Source organism: Apium graveolens, chromosome 2 (genome assembly GCF_009905375.1).
Source record: "Apium graveolens cultivar Ventura chromosome 2, ASM990537v1, whole genome shotgun sequence".
Classification (NCBI taxonomy): Eukaryota; Viridiplantae; Streptophyta; class Magnoliopsida; order Apiales; family Apiaceae; genus Apium; species Apium graveolens.
This window is the reverse complement of record NC_133648.1, coordinates 299,322,448-299,346,057: the sequence shown is the minus strand read 5'-3', so window position 1 is coordinate 299,346,057 and position 23,610 is coordinate 299,322,448. Positions and strand designations below refer to the sequence as shown.

General features: G+C 36.8%; 1 protein-coding gene across 5 annotated transcripts in view; it reads left to right on the top strand.

The window, feature by feature from the left end:
• The window catches only part of LOC141708640 (uncharacterized), a 31,507-nt gene that overhangs the window by 4,165 nt on the left and 3,732 nt on the right, over positions 1–23,610 (top strand). For 3 of the 5 annotated variants that reach the window (XR_012569559.1, XR_012569558.1, XM_074512369.1), the window contains exons 3-17: positions 1,576–1,660; positions 15,113–15,166; positions 15,304–15,395; positions 15,504–15,607; positions 17,316–17,391; positions 18,206–18,668; positions 19,188–19,499; positions 19,656–19,862; positions 20,001–20,104; positions 20,189–20,271; positions 20,979–21,106; positions 21,205–21,493; positions 21,572–21,801; positions 21,889–22,013; positions 22,185–22,302. Coding sequence is in view for 3 of the 5 variants with exons in the window: in XM_074512369.1 (XP_074368470.1) it covers positions 1,576–1,660; positions 15,113–15,166; positions 15,304–15,395; positions 15,504–15,607; positions 17,316–17,391; positions 18,206–18,668; positions 19,188–19,499; positions 19,656–19,862; positions 20,001–20,104; positions 20,189–20,271; positions 20,979–21,106; positions 21,205–21,493; positions 21,572–21,801; positions 21,889–22,013; positions 22,185–22,302 (2,470 nt within the window). In the remaining 2 variants the exon portion in view is untranslated. The remainder of the gene's footprint in view (positions 1–1,575; positions 1,661–15,112; positions 15,167–15,303; positions 15,396–15,503; positions 15,608–17,315; positions 17,392–18,205; positions 18,669–19,187; positions 19,500–19,655; positions 19,863–20,000; positions 20,105–20,188; positions 20,272–20,978; positions 21,107–21,204; positions 21,494–21,571; positions 21,802–21,888; positions 22,014–22,184; positions 22,303–23,610) is intronic. The other 2 variants (XM_074512371.1, XM_074512370.1) reach the window with 2 other exon arrangements.

Genomic DNA, 23,610 nt, shown 5'->3' with positions numbered 1-23,610 from the left:
TTATCCGTCCGTAATCATGTCAATTATAGCTCTGACTAAAGCTTCAGCGATTATAAATATATATAAAGAGTTGGGTTCTGCGGAAACCTTTCTTATTTGGAGACCCTAAGACCATCTTAACCACCTTTAGATTAAATATAAATCTAATGGTTCAAAATTACACTGCATTATTTTCGCACATCGTTCCTGCAGTTATACAGTGTTGCCCAAACTTCTATTTATCTCTTTCTTCCGGAAAACACTCTCCAGCAATACCAACATCACAATCATCAACCACGGTACTCGATTCTCCTGTATCTTTCGTTTTCAATTTCAGGACAATTTTATCGGATATCATATTACTCCGGAGATGTCACCAAAATTTACAAAATTCTATTCTGTTATCACCAAATTTATCTGATTTGTTTCGTAAATACAAGATTTACAAATATATCTTTGTTTTTTCTTTTAGTTTGAGACGTGGTTAAGTTAATTTCAGTGTTTAAATAAATCGAATACAATGATCAAAGTATAAAAAGATTGTCCTTCAAAAAAAGGTCTTGCAACATTAGAACCATTAGAAGTGCATAATGTGATCAGCAAGACTGAATGTATAATTTGAGACTATGTTCTGTAAAACTGAATGTTCTGCAAAACTGAACCAATGTTCTGCAAATTAAATTGATGCTATGCAGTATAAAGTATGTTCTCCGAAAATGAAAAAATCCTTAACAAGCAGAACATGGCGCGAACCATGTAAGAAAGACCAAACAAAAAATGGTTAAGGGAAGATGATTCTTAATTGTAACCTTCAAAGCCACGAAGAGTATATGATGGAATAATTTTTTTTAAGAGTCAACTAAGATGAGGAAATATAAGATAATTGACTAGTTTTTTAATTAAAATGAATAGGATGATCTCTACCGTCTACACTGTAAAAATTAATGGCTGTTATGTAGTCTCCAAGTCTCCAATCTAAAATTGGTCTCTGCTGACCTTATATATATATATAGGGCTTATACACACACACGCATGCACAAAATACTAACTTTTGTAGACAACTTGATTTTTTTCCAAGCATATCCCGAACATTTTGTTCATTGAGCACCTATAATTTGATAGCACATTAGTTCTTAATCCAAGAGACAATATGTAAATGCTTATCAAGAAGCTTTTGTCGCTTATAGTCTAAGACTAGATTCTATGACCTTTGATTGAGCATAAAAACAAGTATTTTTCATGTGAAAAGTATTATATTATAGATATATTGTTTACTTATTTGCTATCTGTCTTTTATTATAATATATTAACTTCACAAAAAATATAACTTTAACTTACGGAACAAATAATTAGGAAATTAGTATTTTATGTTCTAGTTCACTTTCTGCACTACTTACCTCCTGACTTCTTGTTTGTTTGAATAAACTTTTTGATGAATTATATTAGCTACAGCTTACTTAAAGAATTAAACTGTTATGGATGGTAGTTAGGATTTGTGTGTTGCATATTATACAAGTGCATCACAAATGACCCCCCCCCTCTCAATACCTCTCTCCTTCAGTTAACCACATTTTTTTTTCTGATTTCTTCTAACAGGGATGGAAGGATAAAGGTGATTGGAGGTGATAATATGGAAGCCCTTCTTATAAGTTCAAAAACTTCGTCATTCAAGAACTTGGAGGTTTGCTGTCTTTTATAGATAACTTAATACAATTTAGATAAAAGACTTTGATGCTGTGTTTAAAATCCTATTTCATGTGAATTTGAGTAGGGATGCTGGTTGCTGATAGTGTCCAAGTTTCAGATTTTTCTATTATGAAATTACTAAGATAATGTGACATGCTCGCTATAGCCCTCTTTACAGATATAAATTGTTGTGGTGCCTACCGTGTGTTTGTGTAGAGCCTGTGGCATTTAGAAGCAATATATGTTATTAGTATATTTATATTATTTGAAGTACTAGTTGTCAATTATAAAACTACAATAACACTAAAAACATCATTATTAATTTAGTGATCTGAATTTAGCATATGACATCATTACACAAGCATATATAAAAAAATTTGAAGTGAATCATAGTAAACTACAAACATATTAATAAATTTAAGCACATCAAACATAGTTAATTAGTTATAAACATGGCAGATTTATTAGATAAAAGTGAATAAATTTTAATGTAGATTATCTTTTTAAATTGATAGTACAAAAAAATCAGTTGGTCATGGACATGTAATTTGTATTAATCAATGACCTAAATAGATAAATACAAACTAAAAAATAAATTTGAATCGTATTAAATGTTAATAAAATTATATTGAATATTACATACTGGTATCACATATATACTATCCAGTGTGCCAACATATATAAAGGATAATACAAGAAAGGTTATGTAGCACCCTTAATTTTTTTTAATATATTGATTAATATCTTGTAGAATTTTGAGAGAAGATAATTAGCAAAATGAAATATAAATGTAAGAAAGTGTTTTAAGATTTTGATATGTCAAAATATTCTATTAAGGAAAAATAAAAAATTTAGGCTATCTTTTATTTACTTGAGTGCACTATTTTCAAAATCGAATACATCGGTTCAAACCCGGCTGGGTCACTATATAACGAGGGTAATCATGGAGTAATCGAAAAACGGAGAACTTATCGGGATATATATTTAAATAGATTGTTAAATTTTAATGAAAAAAAATATAAAAATAATAATGCTTTGATCTTTATACTATGTTCAATTATATCTACTTTGAAGCCTAACCTTCTTCTGTTTGTATATATTGATAAGTTAATTCTCATTAATGCAAGACATATTAACAATATATATTTGCTATTACAATGAACAATGAATTGATAACGAGAATACACTTAATTCGTGTTTTGTTCGGCCATATAGATGTTTTATCTCAAGTAATCTAAAATTTGTTCTTATTGCGTGTATTCCCAATTTTGTCTGCTTCAGGTCATGATTCAATTAATTAAGTAAAAAAATTTCAATATCGAGGATTTGCCAATTGGACTTGTTTGCACACTATTTCTGAGTACTCCCCATCCCAATACTCCCGATTTTTAAAACACTCTTTTAAGTGGCACGAGGAATTTAATTATTTAATTAATAATTATTGAGCAAGGTTTTGATTGTTCCTTTGATAATAATACTCTCATATCTTCACTTCTTCACTGCCTTTAGTAAAAGACTGCTACCATTGACTTATCATTCAACAACTATAAATTTAAAAGAAAAGAAGCTAGGCGACATTTTATAATTCAATTTTCTTTTTGAGCTGTTGCCCTTTGTTCATGACAAGGATTCTAGCTTACATTTACTTTCACGCAATATATTACGAACTTTATAGTTTTTCTTTTAAAGTAGATTATATTTCATAACAAATAGATCAAGTCCTTGTTCTTACTATTTTTGTATTTATTATATATATACATATTTATGAGTAGAACCCATTATATTATTGATTTTAATTTTAAAAACAAAGTTAGCACTAATATATTAATATATTAGAATAGCTTCAAACAGATAACCCGATGCATAGAGATTCTGCTTGTATATTTCTGTTATTCCTGAATTTGAAAAAACCAAGAGAGTCTAAACAAATATTTAAAAACAAATTAAATTAAGAAAATATTATTCCCTCGGTCCCACCCAATTGTTATCGTTTTTGAAAGAGTGTCCGTTACGCATTTTAAGATGAATATAAAGAATAGTTTTTATAACGTTTTTTCAAAATTTTCTTTTTCTGAATAAAAATAGAATCTTTAAATTTTTTTTTCAAAAAGAATTTTTTTAAAAAAAGGTTATAGAACTATAATTTCTATTCATCTTAAAATGCGTGTCGGACACTCTCTTACAAATGATAACAACTGGGAGGGACGGAGAGAGTACGTATTTATAAAATTTTCACCTTGATTACGCAGATCAATATTTATGGCTGAAGGACAAATATACCTATTTCTTTGTAGAAACTGACAAGAACGTCATTTTTGAGAACGGCGACCAATTTTACGGACATGATATGCATTTTAGAAATGGGTATAATTAGATGCACATTTTGAAAATGGGTATTTAGTCAAATTATTCTTTTGATAAGCTGAGATACGCATTTGAGGAGTACTTGATACCCTATTTACAATTGCATATCGGTAGTGAGTTTTGCATATATAGAGAGAAGTCTGAACCTGTTCTTCTGCATCTCTGATTTGAATATCTACAGATTGCTTCTGCAGATGCACCACCACCTCACTCTATAACCTCCACCCAAATTTAAATAATCAATACCTTGAATTCAAATCTCCATTGTATAATTATTCAACTGATTTATTTTTGTTAACCCTAATATTTTGTCAAAGCGACACGAGAAGATAGTTACCTTATGTAATTATCGGTCCGAAGTTTAGATACATTTATATGATGTATTTTTAACTAGCATGCTAGCACGATTTTGTAAGAAAAGGTGAAATATTTGGGGCCTCATTCGATATCAAATATTATACATCTTGATTTGTCCAAAGATTTACATGTAATGTAGTTGGTTAAAGTAATATGCATTGTTGTCAGTACTAAAAATATTAGAATTGCACTTGGCAAAGAAAGTAAATAAATTGATATATCAACTGTACCATTGGTTTTGAATTCCACTACCGGAGGATTTGTCTATGCGTGCCAACATCTAAATTTTAGACCCATATTTGCAACCTTTTTCCACGAACACCTAGGGAGGTAATTTGGGCTGAGCGAGCCGAGTTTCGAGGCCGGCGTGATTCGAGCGGAGATTAATCAAGTCGAGTCGAGCCGGCTGGTTTAGCTAAATGAGCCGATTTTAACGAGTTGGACGAGCCGACTCATTTAATTTTACACTTAATCTAGCCTAAACCTCTACCAGAACTCCGCTCGTTTAATTTCACGTGTCTAGTTGCTCGCCCGGACTGAGTAACTGCTCTACACACACCAATCACACCAATCAGGATATTTACCTGAACTATCCTTAATTAGAGAGTTTATGTTTAGTTGATTAAATCAACTACAATTCCAGGACGATTGATGCAAGATCTATCAATGGCTTCAAGAATTTGGGGTGAACAATATTATAGACTTTAGGATGAGAATTAGAATAATCTTTTGGGTGTAAGTAAAGAAGATGTAATATCTCGTAATTTTTAGAATAATAATATAATAAGAGAAATTGAAAAAAAAACTGATTAGGAACTATAATTGGGTTAAAATAAGAGGGCTAAAATACGGGTCAAATTTTAATACGGATAACTAGTAGGTCTGGAATTAGGGTTTTAAGACGCTCTGTTTACATTATATTCTCTTTTCTCATCTTGATTATTAAATTCAGTATTTTTATACATAAATCAGCTATATTGACGGAGGAATCTGGTAACAACAATGTTTGAGGTTTTACGTCGGGAAACAAGATCTACGATGGTGGTTCTTAGCTGGAAATCAAGCGGTGTGTGGTGTTTATATGTTAATTGGTGGCTGAAATTGATTAGGGTTAGTGGTGACCCTTTTTTAGCTCTTAACTTCCGACACCTTTCAACGTGCCTACGCAACTTTTTTATCTAGGGATCAAGCCTGACGTTCTTAGGGAACAAGAAATCTAATGGGCTTAGACTTCTTATTTCAAGGCCCGGTAGAGGTCCTTTCAGAATCCATCTTTCGCTAGCTTTAGGAATCTCCAACTATGAGGCTCAACCGCGAAGGCCCAAGGCTCGTTCGTAATCGTAGGACGTAACAGATAGTGCACTATCTCCCTTATCCCGAAGCGAGGACAAGCCCTGTAGCGAGTGCACTCCGCTACAACTATCTCCCTTGATTTACGAATGCAGATATAGCCACGGTTCACCCCAAATGCCGGACGTGTCCCTGTTCCCCGAATGAGGATAACCCACCAGATAGCAGGACAGGTGATCCTAAGCTCCTGGGTGCAAAGTGCAGGATGATTCCAAAATTCTCCAACGAGGACACCCATTGAATACAAGAACAGAGCTCCCAAAGCATACACCAATGTTAACACCGCATCCCCAACGAGGACACTCGTTAAATACAGGCAGAGGCCTTCAGTCATCAGGCATACCCCTGGAGGCCTTCAAACTTTTAACGGACATCCCCTCCTTGACCGACTCAAGGAGAGAATTTTTCAAAGAGTACCTACAACAAATACATTAGTAAAAATAACTTTCGTCCTTTCTATGACTTTGGGGAACACCTTCAAGCTTGTCTTGTCCTGAACATCTCAATGTTTGTGGGGATTATCCTCAAGTATTTCATCCCTTAATAGGCTTCCTTCGAGCACACCCAAAATCATTGACGGGTCCTCAACCAAAAATTCTATTAATGAACTAAGCACAATAATAAGCATACTAGGCATTATCCTGAGAACAACATTATAGAAGAGTGTGCTTTGAGGGGAAGGCATGACCTGAACATAAGGCTAACTCTCTGATCTTTAAGTAATAAATAATCTCCGAAAGAGTTTGAGCAAGTTAACCACATGAACTTTCTAAGGTGTAAAGAGTTGAATCCAAAGTTATCCAAAATAGAGCTTTTAAAGTTAAGAACATGGATAACCTAGAAAAACACATGTGTGTAGGTTGAGAAAACCTTTAATGTTGGGAGGACACGCCCTGTCGGTGAGGGTGATCCTTCCACCCAAGATACAAATCTAATACTTTTAACTACCGTTTTATAGTTAACATCTTACTTCTTGCCAAATAATAATCCAAACCACTGATCTTGTCTTTTCTACAAACAATGTGATTAATCAATTCAAACCAAAGTCGAAGCTTTGAGGGTCTTATACCATCACCTCATCTTTGGAAGGGGGCTCCCTATGTAAGAGCGGCGTCTTCCTCAACAAAGCCTGCATCTTTAGAAGGCGTGTCCTTTGTAAGAGAAGCGTATTTCTTGATAAGGTCTTCATCCTTGGAGGGACGCCCAATATAATAGGAGCCTCGAATTCGACAAAGGTATTCGTCTTTGGAGTTTGGAGTGAGCTTCGTCTCTAAGAGCAGTTTCTATCTCAACAAGGGTCTTCAGTCTTAGCGGGAGCTTTCTCTGCAAGAGGCGCGTCTACCCTGACAAGGGCATTTAGCCTTGGAGGGAGCGTCCTCTGTATGAGGCGCGTCTACCTCGACAAGGGTATTCATACTTAGAGGGCGCGTCCTCTTGTAAGAAAAGTGTCTTACCTCGACAAGGGTATTGATCCTTGAAGGGCACGTCCTTTATATGAGGCGCGTCTTACCTCAACAACGTCTTCATTCTTGGAGGGAGCTTGCTTTATAATAAGAGCGTTTTTCTGGACAAGACCTTCTTCCTTGGTGGGAACGTCCTCTGCAAGTGGAGGATCCTTGGAGGGCGCATCATCTGTAAGAGGAGCGTCTTACCTCGACAAACGTCTTTTCTAAAATTCATGAAGTTTTTGATAAAACAAGTGAAGTCTGAGATAAGAGGATACGGACATGCAGTACCTCCTAGACTAGGTGTATTCATTTAACAAAAAGATATCTCACATAGAAGCATCTCAATTAGAGGTATTTAATAAGGAGGCATCTTCTTAGAGGGATTTTCTCGAAGATGATTGTATCCTCAAATTTGGTTATTTCCCTGATTTTGAGGAAAATCCATCTATCTTACGCCCGTGACACTGTGTGATGCCACAGAAACGATCATAGGCGTCTTACCCCCCAAGCGTGCGTCTTTTGTAAGAGAAGGATCTATTTAGACAAGGTATTTGTCCTTGAAAGGCGTGTACTCTATAAGGGGAGCGACTTACCTCGACAAGGGAAATCATCATTGAAGGGCGCATTCTCTTTAAGAAGAGCGAGTTACCTCGACAAGGGTTTTCATCCTTGTAGAGTGCGTCTTATATAAGAGCGACTTATTTCAACAAAGATTTCATCCTTGGAGAGCACGTCTTCTTTAAGAGGAACGACTTAGCTCAACAAGGGTTTTCATCCTTGGAGGGAACGTCCTCACAACGAGGATCGTCTACCTCGACAAGGTCTCCATCCTTGTAGGGCGTGATGTAGGACAATATTAAAATGATATAAAAAGGTGCTAAAATTATACGGTTTTTCAAGAACAATCAATATATTAAAGGATGGCCCTCCTGACTCAATACTCCACCTATACCCACGCCAGAAGCATCACACGCTACCTCAAAGACCTTACCGAAATCCGGTAAAGGACAGGAGCGTGTGTTAGCTTATCCTTTACCTCAGTGAAGGCTCTCGCAGCTGACTTAGACCAAACAAACTCCCCTTTCTTCATGCTGTCAGTAATGGGAGCCATAATGGTACTAAACCCTCTGATAAACCTTCGATAAAAGGTAGGCAATCCATGGAAACTACTCACCTCATGGATATTGAAAGGTTAAGGCCACTCTCGAATGGCCTTTACCTTCTCCGGATCAGTAGAAACCCCATCCTTGGAAACGACAAATCCAAGGAATATTATAGAGTTACGCACAAAAGAGCACTTCTTCAGATTCACATACAACTTCTCATGTAAGAGAGCTTCCAGAACCTGACGCAAATGAGATAAGTGCTCCTCACGCGTGGGTCTATAGATGAGTATGTCATCAAAAATACACGACAACAAATCTGCCAATAAAAGGACAAAGCACCTGGTTCATGACTCTCATGAACGTGCTTGGGGCATTGGATAGCCCAAACGGTAGGACTAGCCACTCATAAAGCCCATCTGCAGTCTTAAAGGCAGTCTTCCGCTCATCTCCCTCTCGGATACTAATCTGATGGTATCCACTCCGTAAGTCAATCTTCATTCACTGAGTTCCAACAATCATGTCTAGCATGTCATCAAGTCTAGGAATGGGAAACCTACACTTGACTGTGATCTTGTTGATAACTCGACTATCACATCACATCGTCAAACTGCCATCAGCCTTTGGCGTGAACAAGGCTGGCACAACACAAGGGCTAACATAAGTCCAAAATGTAATAATATATAATTATAGGGTCTGATCCTATCAGGGCGTGTCCTCATTACTGGGAGCATCTACCTTAGGACAAAGCAAAGTTTCAGCCATTGCAGAGCCTGAGGGCGCGTCCTCCCTTGCGGGAGCATCAACCTCCGGACAAGGCAAGGCTTCTAACGTTGCACATCATGATGATGCGTCCTCTCTTGTAGGAACATCAACCTCCCACGATCTTTTTAGCATTTAATTCCTTGAGAGCGCATCCTCCTTCAGGGGAGCATCAACCTTAGGAGGGTTATTCAAAATTTGAAAGGAGTCACTCCTTCCTTCCAACCTTTTTCCATTCACTTCTCGTTGCATCACATCTCCTTCACGCTCCACTATAGCCTCCTTAACAATGTTGATCTTTGAACCATTTTCTAACATTAAAAGTTCGACCGTGGACTCCACTCTATTCGGGAGCTGGTAGCATTCACTCTATTAGTACTGCGAGCGTTATGCCGATATTCTGGACTTACCGACATATCCCTTCTCTTAGCTCGTCCCTTGGGATTGCTCACACCATCATTCTTCTTAGTTTCAGCCAACGACTGTTCGTTTGCCTTGAAAGATTCAGCCTGAGCCAACACATCAACAAAAGATGATGGATCCTTAACTTGTATGCGTTTCCAGAAATCTGTGCCCACGCGCAGTCCTGCTATAAGAAAACTCTTCAACGTTTCATCTTTTGCACCTCTCACCAAAGTAGACTTCGCTTTGAATCTCTTGAAGTAATAAGTTAAGCTTTCATTTTCCTTTTGCTTGAAATTTGCGAGAGTGGTTACATGAGGAACATACTTCACAGCGGCTTGGTATTGAGTAAAAAACAAAGTTTTCATTTGATCCCATGATGTAATAACTCTAGGACCAAGTTTCAGAAACCATTCCTGGGCACCTTCCCGGTACGTGGCAGCCAAGAGACGACACATGGATAAATCGGGAACCTGATACACATTAAACCTTCCCAAAAATTCCACGGGGTTAGAGTTTCCATTAATCCGTAAATCATTGGTCATATTTCGATATCCTGCAAGCAACTGCGCTTCTCTTACGACAACGGAGAAGAGCGATGGAGCTTGCGCGGTTGTCGTGGATCTTCCTCCCTCAAGGTGATTGAGCAATTTCTTTAAATCATCCACATTGAACGTTCCAACTCCCAGGATAGTCCGAACATTGGGTTGTGGGGGCTGCTGCAGCCCCGTCTGATTACCCCCGGGTGTACTAGAGGATCTTGCTGCCCCTCGCCCTGAGGCTGCAGTTGTGGGACATCCCCATCCCGATTTTGAGCTTCCCCTTAAAACCGGGGTTCTCCCTGACAGCGTCCTTGAGCTTCTTCATTATTGTGAGGCCTTTCCCGAGTTCGAGCACCACCCTCACCATGAAGACGCGTCCTAGGTGCATTACCCGTAATACTGTGAGAAGCAACATGAACAATGACAGGGATTTCAACATCCTCTAAGGGCGCACCCTTAGGTCTCCCATGCAGGGATGTTCTTCCATGATGATATCCCCATCTTCCTCAACCACTTCTTTGATAACCTTACCCATAACTCCCAGTCCAAACACATGGAAGGACACATTTATATTAGCGGTGCCGCACCCTATCATCCCTTTAGAATGTAAGGGGCACGCGTTGTACCACGAGGCCTCACTTCTCCACTGTTTCCTTCCTTTTGCCATTCCAATAGCAACATCCTCAAGTCATCGTCTCCTAATTTTATGTCAAGCCTTCTTTTGAAGGTTGAGAAATCTCTCTTTTCTTCTCTTTCATTCTAATTGTTATCTGCTCGACGACGCTCGTCCATCGTGTGCATCCAGATCTATGAGGATCTGGGATTACCTGATTGTCGATTCGAGGCCTCTCTCTTCCATCAACGTCCTCATCAACAAGCTCCACAATAGGCTCAACATCGTCAGAATACTCCAATCGCCTCGTGGTAATCCGAGGATTTCCTCCATTAGCTTGACCGTGAACATCTTGGATGTTTCCTTCATCCATAGGAGCTTTTCCCGCAACATGACCGTAGCGTGAATAAGGATGGCCTCTCCTCGTCTTTCGACGCTCCACGGTGTTCAACATTGAATTGAAGTTATTCAAGGTATCTCCCATGCGATAGAGCTGCTCCAAGATATCATTGTTGCCGAAGAGCCAGGCGATGTCCCTCCAACATCCAGAGTTCGTGGAGGATTCACCACGTTTGTCGGGAACGTAGGGTTCATGCTGAGCGTAGCGGCGCCCTCCTTAAGAACTTCCATCACGATTATGAGACATCTTTTCCTCCTTAAGATTATGATCTTGATCAACACCCCTTCTTTTAGAGCCAATTTATTGATAGAGGAATCTGGTAACAACAAAGTTTGAGGTTTTACGCCGGAAACAAGATCTATGATGGTGGTTCTTCGCCGGAAAATCAAGCGGTGTGTGGTTTTTGTATGTTAATTGGTGGATGAGATTGATTAGGGTTAGTGGTGACCTTTTTTTAGCTTTCAACTTCCAACACCTTTTAATGTGCCTACGTACCCTTTATATAGGGATCAAGTCTGACGTAGTTCTTGTCGAACAAGAAATTTAATGGGCTTAGACTTCTTTTTCCAAGGTCCAGTAGAAGTCCGTCCAGAATCCATCTTCCGCTAGCTTTAGAAATCTGAGGCCCAACCGCGAAGGCCCAAGGCTTGTTCGTAATCGTAGGACATCATGGATAGTGCATTTCCCTGCGCAAGGATACCACTCCGGTACAACTATCTCCCTTGATTTACGAACGCAGATATAGCCACGGTTCACCGCAAATGCCGGATGCGTCCCTGTCCCTCGAATGAGGATAACCCACCAGATAACAGGACAAGTGATCCTAAGCTCTTGGCTGCAAAGTGCAGGATGACACCAAAGTTCTCCAACGAGGACACCCATTGAATACAAAAACAGAGTTCCCGAAACACACACCAATGTTAACCCCGCATCCCCAACGAGGACACCCGTTGAATACAGGAGGAAGCCTTCAATCATCATGCATACCCCTTGAGACCTTCAAGCTTTTCACGGACATCCCCTTCCTTGACCGACTCAAGAAGGGAATTCTTTAAAGAGTACCTACAACAAATACATTAGTAAAAATAACTTCCGTCCTTTCTATGCCTTTGTGGAACACCTTCAAGCTTGCCTGAACATCTCCATTTTTGTGTTGTCCTAAGCTTTCCCATTTTGCACCGTCTTAAGCGAAGCGAGGACAAATCTTTTGCCTTGTCCTGAGCGAGGACAAGCCAGGTGCGTCGTCATGGGCGAGGACAAGCTAGGTGCGTCGTCATGGGCGAGGACAAGCCCGGTGCGTCGTGCTGAGCGAGTAGAAGCCCTTTGCCTTGTCCTGAGCGAGGACAAGCCCGTTGCGTCGTCATGAGCGAGGACAAACCCTTTGCTTTGTCCGGAGCGAGGACAAACCCGGAGCGAGGACAAACCCGGAGCGAGGACATGCCCTTTGTCTTGTCCTGAGTGGGGACAAATCCGGAGCGAGGACAAGCCCTTTGCCTTGTCCTAACCAAGGACAAGGACAAGCCCCAAGCGAGGACAACCCCTCTGCCTCTTCCTAAGCGAGGACAAGCCCGGAGTGAGGATAAACCCTTTGCCTTCACCTGGGCGAGGACAAGCCCTTTTGCCTTGTCCTGAGCGAGGACAAGCCCGGAGTGAGGACAAGCCCTAGTGAGGACAAGCTTGTTTATCCGTACAAGCCATGTAGTGCATTCCACTTGACTAGGGCACACCCTACTCCTAGGACACGTCTACTTCTCTTGTGTTGTAACATAGTCCATATCTTGCATTTTAATTAACTGAGGGCGCGTCCTAAACTTAGGGCGCCTCCCCTAATGTATTGCGGCTTTAAACCTAATCCTTCATTCTTTTGCCCCAGGTTGATTCCAATTGACCCGTTCTTGACCCGAAATGATCAATTACCAAATTTTGGCTATAACAAGCTATCTTGTAAAATTCGTAGAAAATTTATTGCACGTCGGAATTTGTTGATTCCAAAATTCTTGGAAAGATCTTTTCGTTTTATACAACTCTCATGTTTTACATTTTTCAAGAAAACTTCGTTTAGAGGGTCAAAAAAGCTAACAAACGATCTTGTTAAAATTAGAATTACGGAGAAGATCGAGATTTGAAATGTGTTGTTTTGATGTGTTACTAAAAATGGAATATGTGTTTTAATGTGAAATATTTGCGTAGTTGAGGTAAGTAACTTTCCGTTGTTTCGTATAATTGTGTAATATTTGTTTGATTACATGTTCTTAATTATTTAGTTAGCATATATTTGTTGCTATGTATTATTGTTAAACATGAAATTTGTTTATTTTCGTAACTAAGATATTGATATGTGATTAATAAGATAAGAATTTTTGTAAATTCTTATAATCACTGAAAAGTGTGATACATAGAACATATAAGTAGTTTGCGCATGTTATAGAACTCATCGATACTTTGTCAAGCTTCGGTTTCACTTGACGAGGGATGTAAACTAGTCCCGTCAATTAAGAATAAGAACTTGGTCACTTGGGAAAGTATGACATACAAGATACCGGTGATGTAGGACAAATTTATTAAATAGAGACAAAATAATTGATGACCAATGAATTATGCGAATCCGAATATTTTATTATTTCTAATAAAAAGTGTATAATCCAAGCTCCCGAATAATGTGGGGATTACAATAATTTTATAGAAAATAGAAACCCCGTTAAGGCCCGTAATAGTTGGGCTTTATTATGGATAACCTACTTAATAAATAAACTATTAGCCCCCATGTAAAGCACAAACAAATAGTTTGAATCCTCTCTAATCTAAATACATATGAACTCATAAACATATATAAACATTATCCATTCTCGTTCCTCATCAGTCAATCACTGGATAAGTGTGGCATAATGTGTGATTTAGGATTGTGGGATTTAAGATAAAAATTTGATTTTAAGTTCTATATATTGATTAAGAATTTTGATTACGTGGATTATAGAATATATCGTGTGCATCTCTTCGGTAATTGTCATAGAGTATATCGTGTGAATCTTTGTCTTGCTTGTTACCAAATATGCATGTGATTTTATGTTATATATGTTATGTGTTATATATCTAAGTTGTGTTTTTAAAAAAGAGAAAAATGTCATTTCAAGTTGTTGGGCGGTAGTTTCTTGTTTTGTTGGGATTCGTAGCTCATCCTTTTAATATTTCTAGGTTCGGTGAGATTGAGTGGGATAACGCGGGAGTTCGAGGATCTTAGGTTTGGAGTATATTGACTTTTGAAACTCGGCTTTTACCTGCGCTTTTGTAACAATAATATTTGTAATAGATTTTTAGAGTAGTAAAATGTGTTATATATGAGTTCTGATTTAGAATCAATATTAAAAAAGTCGGCATGTTACAGTAGATAAGTATAATTTAGATTGGAGATGTGAAACCTGACTTATTTCAAGCTTGATTGTGAGTAGGAAACTTTATGCCAACAAAGTGTTGATGTAGTGGTTGACCTCTTGTTCCCGTTGCGGGAAGTCAAGAGTTCAACTCCTGGAGTGTGCTTGCGTAATTAATTAGCAAAAAAAAGAGAGTAGGAAAGTTTGTGGAGTTTTATTTTGGATAGAGATTAATTCTTGTATATGAAGGAGATTATTGTTGTTGATATGTTGTGTTTGTGTGTTAAATAATTCTCTTTTTAAGATTTTATACTTTGTCCCAAAATTTTCTTATACCCTCTACCCCATCAACAGCTATAGTAGTATTGCTTATGCCATAAGTACATAGCTTCCTGGAATATCTTTTAATAATATAGGGACAAATGTTCTTATGGCCAGATTATATATATTTTTCATTGCCTCTTGAGTATTACGGATATTCACTTCGAAAACTTAGTGATGATAACATTATAAAATTCATCTATTATATAGCACATGTGTTTCATTGGCTGCCAACACATTAACTTCCAATGCCATTAGCTAGTTACCCTATAAAAAAATTAATATTTATTTGTACAGTGGTAATTACTTTTGTGTGTGCCATTACCATCTTCAGATTCGAAGTAGATATACATCTTCTGGTAGCAAGAACTACATTCCAATTCTGATTAATAATCTATTTATCTTTCTCGTGCACAGTTCTTACATAATCAAGGTTTTCTAGTGAGCGTCACAAGTGAAAATGAAGTTCAGGTATTGCGTAATATTTTATCATTTGAAACATAGTAACCATGTTTCGGAAATGGTCCAATTCCCTGAGTTTATATCATTGTGTGCTATCTTACGACATATTTTATTATTAAATTTGGTATTCTTTTTGTTTTTGGAAGGTTTGGGATCTTGAACACATGCGTATAGTTGCTCATACGCAATGGGAGTCCAACATAACTGCATTTTCCACAGTCTATGGCTTTCATTACATGTAAATAATTGTACATTAATTTTTGCATTTTAAATCAGTTATGAGATGATTAGGAATAACATAGTATTACTTGGCTTAAAGCTATTATATCTTTGTTTATATGATTAGGTATGTCGGAGATGAATATGGTTTTTTGTCTGTGCTAAAGTTTGATGCTCAAGAAGGAAATCTCCAACAATTGCCCTATTATATTTCTGCAAATGTTATAGCTGGTAATGTTTTTGGTACTTATTAGCGTGTTATCATGTTAATCTTTGTATTAGTATTTCTTGCACAAACTCCCACACTTAAATTTTTTTTGTACTTGGTACTTGACTTGCACATGTCAAGCTCATTTTTTTTGTCTACATTAGTATTTCTTGCACAAACTTCTTTTGATTTGTTCCAATTTATATTTACGAAATTGTATAATGAGGATGATGCAAGTCTTATTTGAAATTTGGGTCTAGCACCAATTTGAATCCAACATAACCCATACGTAGCAGGAACTTCACAAAGCCCACCACAGCTCTAAGATTTTGATTTGTTGATGCACTTGGTAGTGATGCTTAAGCCTATACTTCGAACTTATTGTTCCACATTTTTTGAAATAAGACCGGGGAGTTACAAACTCCCACGCTTAAATTTATGGCATCCTTGTCAAGTTTGAATGAATAGGCTCAAATCATAGCCCTCTAGCTATTGTGTGTTAATACCGCAGGATCACGAGTCCCAACCTCATGATCTCTACCATTGTGGGACCAGCCTTCGTGCCCTCCCCCTCTTCCCCCAGTTCAAAATTCTATTCCGAATTCGAACCCAACATAAGCGTAGATTATTTAAGCCAAATCCTTAAAGGTCCATAAACTCCATTTTATTGCTACTGCTACTAGCTTTCATGTGCCCTTTTTTGTTGTTCATGTGTTAGAGGCATCTGCCTCACTCATTTACCAACATGAATCTGTCCACATCAAGATTTTCGATTTTACATTTCTGGTATTCTGAAATTTGTAAAATTTTATTTAGATATTTGAGCAGATTATTGAAAATAGGCTTTCCAGGTCCGAGTCTCCAACCATGACAAGAATTTTGCAATCACTTGTTACCTGCTTACTAATATTTAAGGTTTCTCATCTTAGGGATTGACTTGGAGATTCCATTGGGGCTGGTTTGGTGTTGTACAGCTTCAACCTAGCAAATGTGGAAGCCCAAAAGTTTCTTGTACCGATATGAGTGATTTGAGGGGCTATTCATTAATTTTTGACTAAATCAGTTGTTTTATCGACTTCGTGAGAGAAGTGACAGGTCAGTGATGCAATGAGTTGGCAAGGTGTGGCGATATTTAGTTACTCGCTTGAAGTTGACCGATGTTGTAGGGCATTTGTGATCTCTGTAAGACTTGAAGTTGAATATACTTTTGAAATGGAGAACATCTTTGTAATTAGTATGTTAGGATTGAGCTTGGTCCCGAGAAGTTATGAACTCATGACCATATAGTTCAAATTACAGGATGAAACCAAATCGGTAGATAGGAAATGGAGGTGCTGGAGGGGAGAAGGAAACTTATTATCTTTTAATTTAATATTTTTGCAAGTATATTCTAGAAACTAAAATAGATATATACACTAGGATACATACTAAAAGCCACAACTTGCTTCAATCACTATGCTACTTTTTTTGCTAAACAAACACACGCACACACCCCTTGTCTTTGACAAGGTTAGAACACTTGACATCTCGTAAAGGGAGCGAGAGAGTTACAACTACACCAAGAGGTGTTGGGTATATCTATGCTACTCAGGGTACTGCTATTACGACAAAATAATTGAATGTACTGGTTTATGTACACAACAGTTTCTAGTCTTGTTGCCGTCTGGATAAACTTCTTGCATTTAAATGTTGCCAATATCTTATAATTGCAGCATTTTCATCACATTGCAGATGGGGCTGGGGTTTCACTACCTGATCATCTGTCTGTTGTTGGTGTGCTACCTCAACCTTGTTCCTCAGGAAATAGGTAAGGTAAACTTCTGAAAAAGTATCAATATTGTATTCTGATTTTTTTGATTTAAGTTCCATATTTTGACAATATCTTTAAACAAAAATACCCCGATTAGTTTTGGGATGCTCCTCTCCTCTTTTGCATCCAACTAACATCTTATTAATATTATTTAGAAAATTTGAGAAAACTCCTAGATGTTGCTTGGTTGGCTCTTTTCTTTCCCTTTAATAGATGGTAGGTCCAGACATGAAAATTTCTTTTCCTCTTTACCTTTCATTTTTTCATTTTGGATTCCATCTACTTGTTTATTTGGTGTTGCAAGAATAGCTAGGTGCACATCCACATCAAATGTAAATCGGTACAGTTATATATTATAAGACCTTTAAATGTTATCGCATTTTCCATTATAGATATGTAATGTCATCAGGAGGGATATAAATTTCTTTACATATGTGATGTAGGACAAGATTTGAAAAGCAATAATCAATCAAAGAAAATCTAATAAGCTATGAACTATACGAATCCCAAGAATAAAATCAATAATATTCTCAAGAAATGTGTAATATTAAAAGTAAGTAATACGTGGGGGATTACAATGCTTATATAGGGACTAGAAACCCTAATTTTTTACCTAATGGCCCAAGGCCCATAAACAATTGGGTTTTATTTTAAATAAACTACTAAATTACTATACTCCTAACCCCTCATATGAAACATATAGATAAAAACATTATTTATCTTTACACTAAATAAATATAAACTAATAATTAACATATAAATTAATTCTTTATTCTCATTACCCATCTATCACTATTCAATTCTCTTACAGAGTTCTGATTGCATATGCAAATGGGTTCATTATTTTGTGGGATATTACTGAAGATCAAGCGGTCCTTGTTAGAGGCCATAAGGATCTTCAGTTTATAGATGAAATAGTAGTCAACTCTTCAAATGATGTGAGACATGAGCATTCGGAAGGCATATCAGATAATAATGGACTAGCAGATAAGGAGATAAGTTCACTATGTTGGGTATCTTCTGATGGGTCAGTTTTAGCTGTTGGTTACGTAGATGGTGATATATTGCTATGGGACCTGACAAATGGTGCCTCCACCAAGGATTTACAATATAACGAGTCATTAAGCCATGTCCTTAAGCTACAATTATCCTCGGCTCAAAAGAGACTTCCCGTCATTGTTCTACATTGGCATTCAAATAGTGCAGATAAAGGTCCGAAAGGCCAGCTCTTTGTTTATGGTGGTGACGAAATTGGTTCAAAAGAAGTCCTGACGGTATGTTGTAAATGTAGAATATTGTTTTATTGCATAAGTTCTTGGGAATCCTTTAGCATTTAAATTATCATTACTTAATATATAAATATAGCCGTAGATGTTTATTTTAGCATATTTTTGTTTTGAAAAATTGCTTCTCTTAGTCGTAACATTTAAATTGTGACTGCATCCTCGTAGAGGTCTCCAATCCCCACACATGCTCTTTCCACATTGGCAGTCCTGCTTTTGGTTGGAGTTAATGACTTATAGAGTATGACTTTGATTACTCTCGCGATATATTGTTGTCGCAAACTAAATTTTCTTTGCTTAACATCTCTAATGTATTCATACCTTTTAGGAGTGTTACTTATTTGTAATGTCTTGTTGATCAGTAACTGTCTAATTTTATTGTTCAATATCTCCTTCACTCAAATTTATTATCAAATACTTTTCTTCTTGTTATGTCATTGCCGGACTTCTTATTTATTCAGATGATGATGTTAATTTTGCTAGGCTGTACCTGTCTGTTCTATTTTGTAGATAATAACTCTTGATTGGACAACTGGGATAGAAACATTAATACGCATTACCCGAATTGACCTTACACTCGGCGGTTCATTTGCGGATATGAGTTTTGCACCAAGTGGTGGTTCTGGGGAACATAGTCATGCCTCTACTTTGTTTGTATTGACTAACCCAGGACAGTTGCATTTCTACAATGATGCTTGCTTATCAGTTTTGATGTCTAAACCAAATGAAAAGCATTCTGCTGACGCCATTCAATATCCTGCAGTTATACCTACCACTGAACCGAACATGAGTGTAGGAAAGCTTAGCATACTAGATGAAGAAGTAAGTTTTTTGGGCTCTTCGAAACCCTATATGTTTAGTTGCTGCTTTGGAATGAAGTAGTGTCATTCATTTGTTGCATGATAGACTTGACTATTTTGTCATTCTTTCCTTTTCAGCATTGACTTGAGTGTATTATCTTTATTTAACCATTATTAGGCAATGTGTGCAACAACACTGCGAGGCATGCCTACCAAGACTGGTACAAGTACAAACTGGCCCCTGACTGGTGGCATTCCTTGTCAACTATCCTCAGACGAATTTAGATGTAAGAGAATATACATAGGAGGCTATGAAGATGGATCTGTCCGAGTATGGGATGCCACATTCCCAGTTCTGTCCCTTGTATGTGTTGTAGAATCTCTGGTTAGTGCAATTTTACTTGGTATTTGTAAACTGAAACTTATTTGAATTTCCATATATAGTACTTTGAAGATCAATTATTATTTATATAATTTAAACAGAAAACTGGTGCTTAAATACTACATGTCATGCCATTGGCAGGTGGATGGTGTTGAATTGGCAGGTTCGGGTTCGCCTGTATCAGTGGTGGACTTCTCCTCATCTACTTCAAGTTTAGCTATTGGCGAGGAAAGTGGTCTGGTGCGGTATTTTACTCAACTAAAACTACTTACACAGAAAATGCACATCTATAATATCAATGTGCATTGAAAACTCTCTTATGAACGTAGATGTATGCAGGTTCGTCTATATAGCTTAATGCAGAGGTCTGAAAAATCAACCGTTCATATTGTTACTGAAACCAAACATGAAGGTATTAGTTTTGCTTTAGTTCTTAGTTGTACTCCCTCCTTTGCTCTATATTTTGGTCAGTTGAACAATTTAATTGCTTTTCTTCTCTTAATAATTTCATTTTAGGAGATGAAAGAATAACTACAATTTTTATTATAGTCATGCTATTGATTAGGGGTAAACTTGAAAGCTGAAATATATTTGTTGTAGTTATTAAATGTTATGACGTGATTGCTTGATAATATGGATATTGGTCAACGAACAATATAAGTGGGATAAGGAGTAATTGCCATACTTTGTATTGTGTTTACTTAATAAATTGTTTTTCATATAGCCACAGTTGTCTCACTAGAAACCGGCAAGTGCAAGCATAGCTCTGTAGCCACGATTGTCTCACTAGAGACCTCAGACTGTTTAATTAATGAAAAGTAGCCTTTATACAGGAATTATACGGCTGTATCAAAATTGTTCTTAATACCGTATACACTACTAATTACATAAAATCGACTAAATCAATTAGCAGTCTAGCATATACTCCATATCAATTAACTTTTGCAACGATGTCGAATATCTTCTACCCAATATACATAAGTTTTTTTCGGTTAGCTTGTTGTAAAATATCAATTACTGCTTTTTGGTTGAAATTGCTTAACCATCGCTATATTTCACGTCATTGACATGTGACTACAATAAACAATCTGCATTATTTAAGAACCGGCCCTTTTACAGTTCACAATGTGCGCAATGGAGGCCAGAATCAATGCATAGCTGTGTTTTCTCTTGTCAATTCTCCGGTCCGCTCCCTACAATTTGTGACATCTGGAGCCAGACTTGCTATAGGTTTTGAATGTGGTCAGGTAAGCATCGCCCATATAGTGTTTAATGTTAAATGATACTATTATATGGAGTGCAATGTGAACGGTGCTAACATACTTTTTAAGTTACCTCATTTCAGGTTGCTATGCTTGATGTTAGTTCATCAAAACTATTGTTTCTCACAGACCGCATATCGATATCAAGTTCCCCAGTAGTGTCGTTGATTGTGAATTCATTTCCTGATACCCTTAGGAATAGTTTAGACCTTTCCAAAGATGAGAAATCAATAGAACCTGTGGATGAAGTAGCTTTCATTTTGACCAAAAATGCTCAGATTACCGTCATTGACAGCACCAGGGGGGATGTAATTAGTGCCTTGCTAATTCAACCAAAGAAAGAATCAACTGCACTGTCCATGTATATAGTAGGCAAGTGTTTTTTCACCGTTCAAATGCTTCCTGTTTGTTTGGACAGTCTATAGCCTCTCAATACATGTTTCTATGCAGAGGGAAACAACTCTATTCCGGAAGTGTCTGAGAGGCATTTACCGAATTCATCTCAGGATTCACAAGCCAGAAGTAAATCTGCTACCAATGAGGGTCAAAGTGATATTAAAGAAGTTAACATTAGTGCCCACTATAATGCTATTAATTTAGGGCAGAGATTTAACGACTCTTTAATTTTACTTTGTTGTGATGATGGGCTGCATTTATACTCTTTAAATTCTGTGGTACAGGTACACACTCTTGTCTTGTAAAGTTTCATTTCATAAATTGCCTTGTTTCATTTGTAACTTCAGGAAAGAGGTCATTTTTTGCTTCAGGGTGAAAAGAGGTCCATTCGGAATTTGGAGCTTAGTACTACTTGTTGCTGGACTACAATCTTTGAAACATATGAAAAAGACTTGGGCCTTATTTTATTTTATCAGACTGGATTGATCGAAATCAGGTCATCAATTTTATTAATTGTCTACTTTGTCATGTTTGTATTTATTTATCAGAAAGTATTTGCAAGTTATTCTGTTAAAGGCTATTAAACTATGTCAATCAGCTTATATATTTTGTTTATTTCATTTATTAGAAGACATACAATCATGGTCTATTTTGATTTTTGGAGCAGATCTTTGCCAGATTTTGAACTAGTGGGTGAAACCTCTTTAACCTCAATTCTTAAGTGGACAGTCAAGACTAATATTAACAAGACGATGAGTTCTTCTGGCACAGGGCAGATATCAATGGTTGGTTTTCTCTTGTTCCTAAAGTTAGTAGGTTATTGTTGGTTGTAGGGCTGATAAAAAGCTTATGAAAAAGTATGAAGACTATAAAATGATGAAAAACTGGTATGTATTTTATAGATTCAGATCATCCTTATTTATGCAGCAATATATCAACCATTAAGAGATAAATCAGGAATATATCCTGGAACAAATTAAAAACTAATCTGATTTTAGTAAAATCATTTTATAACGAACTCTGAATGGACTATTCTTGTTGCGGAAAAGTCAGTTCTAAAAATTCTTACCTTATTAACTATCCAGAGAAGTCTGTCCGAGTAATCTTTAACAGTTTCTGGATCCTTGATACTTTGCATCTCAAACTCTGTAATCAAATACAGGACTTGCATTCTTCTGATTCTGTCATTACCTTCATGCTGCACTTTCAAAAAGTTCCAAATATTCTTTTCCGTCTTTAGTTTATAATCCTGGTGAAAACTGCGGACACTGTCATGAATAAGCTTGTTTTAGCCTTCAATTTTCTTTGTTTTTCTCCTTGTGAGTTTTTGATTAGTGTCACAGTTGGAATCGGATAGTTTGTCAGGGAAGGAACTTCGTACACTTCTTCCTCAGCTTCCCATAAATCATTCGCATCAAGAAAGAGGCTTCCATCTTGACAGCCGATGCTTGATAATAGGTTCCATTGAACACCGGTAGTACCATAGTATTGAAAGAGTTTCTAAAATATTTATGCACAGTTTATTTGTAGGCTATTTGTACACTGTTTTTAGGTTGTTCTCTTTGTTTTTTTTGGGCAGGTGTAGTGTATGTTGGAAAATGTTTTGAGTACAGGTCCCTCAAGAACAAGATAATTACTCCGATACCATTTTGTTGGTTATAGGGCTAATTAATAGTTTATAAAGAAAGTATATATACTATAATTTATTTATTTTTTAGCTAAATTACAAAAAATTAAATTTTGGAAACTGATATGTATATTACTATCCAGCATTTTGGCTTATCCTTATTAACACAGAAATACATCAACCAAGGGAGACAAGTCAGTCTATTATATATTCCTGGAGGAAATTTTAAACTAATCTGATCAGTATATAAATTTTAAATCTAGCTAAGTCTTATATTATAGGTCTGTTGCTGACTAAATTCAAATTTAGTCTTGTAACAGCTGCTTTTATTTGATTACTCATGCTAATCAGCATTTCATCTATTCATTTTCTAACAGTTATTATGTTTCATTACTAGAGTTAATTTACCAAAATTGAACCTTATGGATGCGAAGAGAATTACATCTGGCTTCCCAATACTTCTATC